The following is a 9,563-nucleotide window of genomic DNA, read 5'->3' on the forward strand; positions in this document are numbered from 1 at the left end:
TGAGAGCAGCCAGACACAAGAGCGTGTTCTTCAGTGTACCACTTACGTCAAACGTAGAAAATGCCAACTAGCCGCAGTGGCGGAGAGCTGGTTACCTGGGGGTGGGGGAGGGGAGGGGAGGCTCCCCGGGGCAAAGCCAGCTTTTGGGAGAGACAGAAACGCGCCGTGTCTCGCTCACAGTGGTTGTTTTGACGAATGTATTCATCTGTCAAAACTCATGAAAATGTACACTTATAACCTTGATTTAAAAAAAATAATCTTGACCACGCAAGATTTTCTCCTACATTAGAATTTCAGAAGCCAAGACGTAGATCTTCGTTGCGTAGTATTTGAAGGTCAGAAATAGTGAGGGGAGGTGGGGTTGGTTGGTGGGTTTTTTGGAAGAGAACTATTGCAATGACCTTTACAGTTAAAACCCACCTTATCTTCTACTGGCGCCCCACTTGCAGAGGGGCTTCCTCGGACGTGCCACCATTTAGGTACATGGCGCCGGATGCCACAGCCCCGGCACAGCCGCCAATGAAGGCTGGAGGCAGCCGTTGCCCCTCAGGGAGGGGGCACCCGGGGCATTTTGGGGAGCGGGAGGACCTCTCGTCAATGAGCTGCCCACTCGGGGGGCTTGACGCCCGACCCCCGGGAACCTGACGTAGGGAGGTGCGAGCACAGATGAACACTCAGGTTCCGCCTCTGTCTCCTGGACGGCAGGAAATAAATACACTTTCAGCTAAATGAGAACTGAAGTGCGTGGGAGGAGTGTTATAAATTATACGCAGACCACCACATAAAATTCAATTTTCGGGTAATGCGAAGGTGTAACGTGCGTGGAGCGGCTGCTTTGCATATCACAGCGGCAGCAGGTAATGAGCAGGGAGGCAGGACGCGCGACCGGTCCGTCCCCGGCGAGGCTGGGATTGTCTCCTGCCTTTACCTCCTCTAATCGCACCAGTGCAGTGTTGATTCAGGACACGGCGGCCCATGAAAAATGTCACCGTTCTGTCGATGGTGCGGATCTGCTGGCAATTCCAGCAGGCAGCGGCTGCACATAAAGGGTGATAAGGCACTCTATCCCGCCACGCTCAGCGGGTTTCCCATTTCCTCCTGCAATTACACATCAAACTGTTTTAGCTTCACAAGCTCCGGCACTATAAATGGCCTCGAGGCAGAAGGCCGCCTGGCACGCTGATGAGCCGGGCTTCAAAGCCGAGTGCAGACTCAGGTTTGGTGGGGGAGGCTGCTAAAAAAACATATCACCCCCACCCCCGCCGCCGCACGCACACACTCACTCTGCAGAGCCCTGAAGACATGCCCTAGAAATCATTCTCTCATTATCACTGCCTCATCCAATTAACAGAGGGTTTAGGGAAACATTATTAGCTGTCTTTGCAAGAGAGATGGCACCAAAGGCATCGCCGCAGGGCTCTGTGCCCCTGTCTCTCCCGTGTGGTCCACAGACAAGTGGGGTGGCGTGCCCTGAGAGCTCACTGGAAATTCAGAGTCTCCTAAGCCATTGGAAATTTACAGGCTCCAAATCTACGGGTGGGCCCAGGAATCTGTTTTAAAGGGCATCTCCAGGTGTGCCTGGGCTCCAGACCCAGATGCTAGACGGGCACGGAAGGAGGGTATTTATGTAGCACTTTTTGAAAGTGCCATCCACCCATCCATCCATCCATTCATCTACCTGTCTATCCATCTATCCACCAATCCATTCATCCATCCATCCACCACCCACCAATCCATCCATCCACCAATCCATCTACCCATTCATCTACCTACTCACCTACCTATCTGTACACCAATCCATCCATCCATCCAACCACCCACCAATCCATCTTTCCATTCATCCATCCACCACCCACCAATCCATCCATCCACCAATCCATCAACCCATTCATCTACCTACTCATCTACATATCTATACACCAATCCATCCACCCATCCAACCACCCACCAATCCATCCACCAATTCATCTATCCATTCATCTACCTACTTGCCCACCCATCTATCCAACAATACATCCATCCATCCACCCATCCATCCATCCATTCAACAAATATTGGGCACTGGTTTGCAGCCTGGCACTGGAGACAGGATGACAAAGCTCACAGGGTGTTGTGCTCTCTGGAGTACCTGGCACACAGTTTGCTGTAAATAAACTGGCACTCCTCTCCCTAGGACAGGTGAGACAGCCGGCTGGCCAGGGCATTGTGGGCTCTGGTGGCTGCTGGGCTTGGAATGCTGCCTCAGACTCTGTCATTGGGCAACTTAAACAGGTTCCCTGAGTCTCAAATCTGTGGGATCTGTGAGAGGGATATAATGACGGTGCCCAGCTCAAGAGTGTTTGTAAAGATTAGATGAGTTAATTCTTAGGGAGCACTTGGAACAGTACCTGGAAAAAGTGAGCACAACCATCACTATTTTACTGTCATCTTCGGCAACAACGAACCTACAGCCTAGAAGGTATAAACGAGTTTGACATAATAAGATAACTTCTGCAGACGGGGCAGAAGAAGACACGTATGTTGAGAATGTGCAAGAAATAGATCTCAGTCTTTGCACAATTGTCCCTGGAACATACTGAGATATCTATCTATCATCTACCTATTCAGCCAAAATTTATATTAAATTATACATATGGTAAAACGCATGCATGATAAGTACATGGCTTGATGGATTTTCAAAGTGAACACACACCAAGATGAGAGTGTCCCGGGGGCCACAGAAGCCCCTATGCCCCATCCCAGTCCAAAGGTGTCACAGCCCTGCCTGCTGTCACCATGTTGTCCGTGGGAGGGATCCTCGCTGTAGGGGACAGCAGTTTGTTCTTTCTGAAAGCAGCACAGCATGCATGGTATGAATATCCCACAGTTTATTTCCGCAGTCCTTTTTCTACTGTTGCTGGATGTTTGGATGGCTTCTCAGGGTATGACAGATGCTGCTGCCACGAATATTCCTTTATTTGTCTTCTGGTGCACATACACGTGCGTCTCTGCTAGGGACACGTCCAAGAGTGGAATTCCGGGGGCAGAGGACGTGCACACATTCAGCTGTAGAAGCAACGGTTTTCCCAAAGGCTGGGCCAGTCTACACTCCCACTGGCAATGTCAGGATTCCAGCAGCTGGGCATCTCCACCAACGCTCGGTAGGGTCTGACGCGCCCCTGTGGGTGGACTTTGAATCCCCCCACGCTCTCATGTTAGGGATTGTGGCGGAGCCAGACGGCGTTTCCACTTGGCCCGGCTTGTCCGCCTTCCGCGGCTGCTTCCTGGTTGGAGTCTCCGTCTGTCACTCAGGACGCAGCCAAGGGATCCACACGGGCTCGAGGGAGGTGCCGCGAGATGCTTACTCGCTTCTCTGGATTTGGGCCCCTCTGGCTGCTGTGGTTGTTTGCTGACGCCTTCGAAGTCTTTCTCTTTCTCCCTCCCTCTCTTCCTATCCGAGACAGCCTTTGGCTTTTGGTGACTTTGTCTACCAGCCACCGCACACATTGTGACTGGGTCCCAGTAGCCTGCAGCGGGGCACGGTGGGGAGGGGCACGGCTATTATAGAGACGCACAGTGACGGGACAGGCACGGCTTGTCGTGAATGGGGGGTCTGGAGCTGGCCCTCCAGGCAGAAGGCGGAGCTACAGCTCCCGAGGCTCCAAGCGGACGCCCCAGCTCGGGAAGCCTGGAGGAGCAGCCTGGCACCGTGGAGAGCAGTATGTGAGGGGTGGGCAGCGGAGGGACGAGAGAAGCAGCCACATGGTCCAAAAGGAGAATAAAAAACAAAAACCCCCTAGGCTGGGAAACAGTGTTGATGAATACAGGATGGCGGGTAAACCCAGAACCAGAGAAGACAAACTTCTGATTTCATGTCATAGTCCCTAAAATCCCTGCAGGAAAACTGCTAATGCCTCTGGCCTTTGGGTGTGTTTGTGCCGGAGAAAGACACACCCCCATCCCGGCCCAGGAAGAGTCGCAGCCAGGGAAGTGGCACAAAGCAGAGAGCCCCTGGCAGCCCAGGGCCAGGCCCTCCCGCTGCGGGGCGCAGAGGTGCTCGTGCACACCCGGTGTGCAGAGCTGAGGGAAGGGTTCGGCAGACGCCGACAAATCCGTCTCGGTGTTGGAAATGCAGCAGGAAGCTATGCAGCGGGCTTCAAGGTTGTTTTTAATTGCTTGTTCCAAAGATGCCAGTCTGTGAAGCACTTATTTTCTCGATTCTTCTCCTCCCTAATTAGACTTGCAGTTGCTGCGGTACATACACATTCGCCTTGTCATGCATGAGTAGCATTAGCCCAGGACTATCAGCTAGTTTTACATAAAAGGCCACAGGCAAGATTTTTATCTAGAAGAACGTCTTTACTTTGAAATCCTCAGCTCCTGAACCCATCTCTGCACACACACTGTATTTCCGAGACAATCCGGAACAGACTTGGAGGAATGACTGTGCTTCTGCCTCAGCTCTCCGCAGGAAACCGTCTGGCCAAAGCCCTTCCGCCACCTTCGCCGGTGTCAACGGCTCGGGTCACCTTTGATAAGGAAGCAGCACTGTGATCTGGAAGAGTTGGGGACGGCCAAGCCTGCACTGCGCAATCACACTCTCGCCGAGGATTTCCCTGACAGCCGTAATTGGGATCGAAGTGAGTTACTCACACAGGACGTGGAAGGCAGGTGACGGGGAGGGAGGTCGCACACAGGCGGACCAGTCCTCTGCGGTCGCCGAAGCCAGACGCCGAGAGTCTGCGGTCTTCCCCGCTGGACTCCGAACCCCTGCCGCCCTGCCACCCCGCCACCAGCATGATGCCGGGGCGTTCGCTGTGCTTGCGCCTGTGGCTGGTCTGAGTCAGGGACCACAGCGCTAGGCGCTCTATGTGCCTACAACGTCCCATATGAAGCCAGAGCAGTTTTCTAAGCAAAACTTCCATCGGCCAGATTAAAGCACCCAGCTGTGTCGAAAATGAGATTATTTCTTTAACTCAGATTTTTTAAAAACACCAAACAACTGGAAACCTCCATTAAATATATTAATATTGCACGTTTTTCAGTCCTCTGCCATTTCTCTTATTGCGTTTTTCATAAAATTAATCTCTCTTCATACGTTTTCTTAATTGCGAAGAGTAAGGAGCCTCCCCACGGTCTTACCCGGGAGGTAAGCGCCGCTGCCCTTTGCTGCGCGTGATCCGCCCTGACGCCTGAAACAAGGGACAGCGGACACCCTTTCAGATTCAGGATGGTCCAAGGACACCAGCGCCACCTGCGATCGACCACCCTGTCCTGGCAGGGCCCTGGCCTGGTCCGTTTCCTGAGGTTTCTGTGCCCACCTGGTTCCCACTGAGCTCACCTTCCAGGTGGGGCTTACCTTGTGCCCCGTCTCCAGATGATCACTTGGCGTCCATACCTGTTCCTCCTCGTGCGCTTGAACTGACACCTGCAGCCCACGCAGGGGTCCAGGCTAGAGACCTGGGCTTTGATCCTTCCCCCCTCGGCCAGGAGCGGGTTCCAGCCCTGCGGTCCGAAAGCCTCCCCACCCTGCCTCAGTCCTGGCCCTCCCGCCTGGGTCCCACACCAAGCATCCTAGTGTGGCTGAGGGTGGCTCCAGGTTCAGGCCACTGCTGCCCTCCTGTCCTGTGCTGGGAGACACCAGGGGCCGGCTCCGAGCTTGTCTCTGTCCGGGACACGGGAGGGAAACAGGCGGGAAATGCCCACAGCACGGGGACAGCTGGGCCATGTCAGGACTTGGCCTGGCCGCACCACAGGAACGGGAGTCGGGACCCGTGTGTGGGAGGCGGCTTGAAGCTGGCACCCAGGGCGCCGTGAGCGGAGTTGGCCAGACCAAAAGTGCAGAGTACAGAAGGAAGAGTGGGTGGCAGGGGCATCCCTGGCCTGGGAGGGACCTGTACAGAGACCCAGGGGGACTCCAGGGCGAGGATGAGAGATGTGTCGCAGGGCAGGGTCTGAAGGGCGTGTGTGTGAATGCGGATACACGTGTATGAGCCTGCACGTGCACACGTATGTGCGCAGGGTGCAATGCATGAGGCCCAAGGCTCAGGACGTGGCAGAGGCCAGGCCAGCAAGGGCGTCAGGAGCCACTGGAGGGGCCTGGCCTGCGTCACAACAGGGCCATCTATTATGACGGCTCAGACGCCGGGACGGGCAGGACATACGTATCAGGACGCGGGAAAACACTATTAATGATGCAGAAATCAAAGGGTGAAAGTGTGTAGATCTCAAAATAGAAAAAGTAATGACAAATGGACCTGCCAAGTGAAAGAAGGGACGCAATACAGTCGTGAGCAGAGGAAATCCCATGCCACCGCTCCTACAAGTGCAATTTCTCAAATCGGCATTCGAAATCAATGCTCAGCTCATCCGAGTGCATTTGCAATATTAAACCTCACCAGACTCAAAGAGAGCGCGACGGTGTCTCTGCCACATCAGGTCTCTGTTTTGGACCCTGTGGTGGCTTTGTGAGGTGCTGATTCAGCTAAGCTGGAAGGAACCCTCTGCCCATGCAGGTCTGGGTCGGGCCAGGTAGCAGGCAGGGGCCCTGGGCAGGACCGAGAAAGGGACCTGAGGCAGCAGCCCTCGCACCTGCTGGGTGGACGCACGCCCAGGTGCACGGCAGCGGCCCAGGCCGCTCACCCGCGGGCTCACCTGCACCACCCACAGCTCCTCCTCCGGCCATGCTGGCACGTCACCCTGAGTGTGACAGGGCAAGTGCCGGGTCCGTCCTGTCTGCAAGGGTCCGGGGGTCCTCTCCCCCCACTGTGCACCCAGCTTCGTCCCAGCTGCCCGCCCTGCCCTCCATGCATCCCCTTTCCACGCCCCCTCGGTCCTCCCGTTGGCGACTCTCCTCCGACCTTCCGAGGCTCCTCTCCGGGCCTTCCCTGTGCAGCCACTCCCATGGGGGTCAGGCCCAATCCCTGCAAGAAACCCCTCCTCGCACGCGGCTCTGCTTCCCTGGTGGAGTCCTGAGTGACTCCGCTCACTCCCCAGCGACACGAGGGGAGCCATGCCGGCCGCTCGGGCCGCGGGAAGCGGAATCAAATGCCTGCCGTGCGGACGCACGGAACACCCAGGGAGCACTGAGCTCCGCAGCTGGGGGGCTGCCGAGAGCGGGACTCACAGGAGCCTCCCGGGGCAGAGGTGATCAGCTGCTGCCTTTCCTTCTAACTCGGAATTCAGAGCCACGTCGGGACGTTCTCCTGCACAGGTGGTCTCTGAATTCTGCTCACGCACCCCGTCAAGAGACGGCAGTCTGTGGCATGCATCGCTATTATAAAGATATTCGTGTATTTACAGATATATTTACTGCCATTGCTTGATATCTTAAGGCACAGCAGACACTTGGGGGAGGTCTGTCTTCAACGACAATGCAACATAATACTAGGTTTACGTTTTCTGGTAACTTTACACGTTTGGGCTGACTTTTCTCGGACGTGATTACACCATCGTGTTTAAACCTCTAACTACAGGTTTCCTGTGGCTTTCAGGGTGAGGGAAACCAGTCTGTGCTTCCCCTGCAGGGTTATTTTAAGCCGCCTGTCTATTCTGTAAGGGTGAGCTTAGTTAAAACTGGATACTAACCCACAAACCCACACAGCCTGGTGTCCTTGCGAGGCGTCGCCAGGAGTCAACGCAGAACAAACACCGGAGGCGGCTGCTCTGCCCGCGCCCTCCCCCAACACACCCGGCCCCCGACCCGGGCGGGGCACGCAGAAGCCCCCGTCAACCTGTATCTTAAACATCAGGAACGTTCCATTTCTTCTAATTTTTTTTTTGATGTCTAACATCTTCAGAGCACACACACCCATCATCTGCGTGCAGCTCGGTGGATTCTCGCAACCGCACTCGAGTGTGCGCAACCTGCACCCCAAACGCCACCCTTGAGTCCTCTCAGTCGTGAAACACCCTGCATCCTGGACAACCACCACCCCAACCCTCAGTGTAGACGGGGCCGACCTTGCCCGTGTTTCACATCAGGGAAGCCTCTGGAACGCTCCCCCTGCATCTGGCTTCTTTTGGTCATAGTGTGTCGTGGGCTTCACCCCGCTCTCCCCACCGGGGCTTCCACGCTGTCTAGGGTTATGACACCTCTTCCTATTAGCGAATAAAATAGACCCCCCAGTCATTTCCCTGGTAATTTTCTGAAATCGAAGTGTAACGTGCACTGAGCAAAGCACAGGCTCTCCGTGAGGGATGAGCTGCACACTTACCCCATGCAGCCGCCAACCAGCGCGGCAGAGAAGACAGCGCCCCCCAGGGGCCTCCCTCGTGTCCCCTCCTACAAGGGCCCCCCTGCCTGGCAGGAGCTTGGCCCGCTGAGCTCCCCAGGAAGGGGGTCGGGCCACATCACTGCCTGTAGCAGCCACCATGCTCTGCCACTGCTCTTGCTGTCACCCCACCATGTGGATACGCCACACTCCGTCCACCTGGTCCCCCGTGGGCAGGCATCGGGTCGCCTCAACTTGGGACTGTCAGGAGGCGTGCCGCTGTGGCGTGCATCTCTGCTGGGTGCACCTAAGAGTGCAGCTGCTGGACCCCTGGAAACGCGTATGCTCCGCTCCACGCTGGGGCCCACGGGACGGAGAACACATCTTTGCTTCCTGCAGCCTCTCATTCCACAGGCTTTGGTGGCAGACGGTCCCTCCCACGGCTCTGTCAGCCGTCCCCAGCTTCAGACCCACTGGTGACAACCGTCCCCACCCTGCAGGTCTCCCCATGCAGGAGGAGATACGTGCAGAGGGAGGCTTGCTCTCGGGGACAGGGGACTCCTGCGGCCCCTGCGTCCTGTCAGACAGTGGCTGAAGGCCACTGCTGGTTACGGGGTGAGCGCTGCTGGTTATGGGGGGAAGGCTGCTGGTTACGGGGTGAGAGCTGCTGGTTATGGGGGGAAGGCTGCTGGTTATAGGGTGAGAGCTGCTGGTTATGGGGGGAAGGCTGCTGGTTACAGGGTGAGTGCTGCTAGTTATAGGGTGAGGGCTGCTGGTTACGGGGGGAAGGCTGCTGGTTACGGGGTGAGGGCTGCTGGTTATGGGGTGAGGGCTGCTGGTTGGTTACAGGGTGAGGGCTGCTGGTTACGGGGTGAGGGCTGCTGGTTGGTTACAGGGTGAGAGCTGCTGGTTACGGGGGGAAGGCTGCTGGTTACAGGGTGAGAGCTGCTGGTTATGGGGGGAAGGCTGCTGGTTACGGGGTGAGAGCTGACGGGGTGAGAGCTGCTGGTTATGGGGTGAGGGCTGCTGGTTACGGGGTGAGAGCTGCTGGTTATGGGGTGAGAGCTGGTTACGGGGTGAGGGCTGCTGGTTATGGGGTGAGGGCTGCTGGTTACGGAGTGAGAACTGCTGGTTACGGGGTGAGGGCTGCTGGTTATGGGGGGAAGGCTGCTGGTTACGGGGTGAGAGCTGCTGGTTACAGGGTGAGAGCTGCTGGTTATGGGGCGAGGGCTGCTGGTTATGGGGTGAGGGCTGCTGGTTGGTTACAGGGTGAGGAACACAGGAGGGGTACCCCTCCCTGCCACACGGCGTCCGCCTCCAGCCAGCAAAACAAAAGCTACAAGTGGAGAGAAAGCGACATTCCGAGAGGGA

The 9,563-nt window shown here is 56.3% G+C and overlaps 1 protein-coding gene across 1 annotated transcript in view; it reads right to left on the reverse strand.

Annotated features, from left to right (window-relative positions):
• Positions 1–5,117: 5,117 nt before the first annotated feature.
• The window catches only part of LOC105824236 (uncharacterized protein PB18E9.04c-like), a 5,032-nt gene continuing 586 nt past the window's right edge, over positions 5,118–9,563 (reverse strand). Inside the window, exons 2-7 of the mRNA XM_012661610.1 lie at positions 9,054–9,179; positions 8,847–8,964; positions 6,571–6,678; positions 5,546–5,644; positions 5,339–5,407; positions 5,118–5,171 (exon numbers count right to left, since the gene is read on the reverse strand). Coding sequence (XP_012517064.1) covers positions 5,118–5,171; positions 5,339–5,407; positions 5,546–5,644; positions 6,571–6,678; positions 8,847–8,964; positions 9,054–9,179 — 574 coding nt within the window. The remainder of the gene's footprint in view (positions 5,172–5,338; positions 5,408–5,545; positions 5,645–6,570; positions 6,679–8,846; positions 8,965–9,053; positions 9,180–9,563) is intronic.

Source organism: Propithecus coquereli, unplaced genomic scaffold, assembly GCF_000956105.1.
Source record: "Propithecus coquereli isolate 6110/MARCELLA unplaced genomic scaffold, Pcoq_1.0 Scaffold725, whole genome shotgun sequence".
In the NCBI taxonomy this organism is placed as follows: domain Eukaryota; kingdom Metazoa; phylum Chordata; class Mammalia; order Primates; family Indriidae; genus Propithecus; species Propithecus coquereli.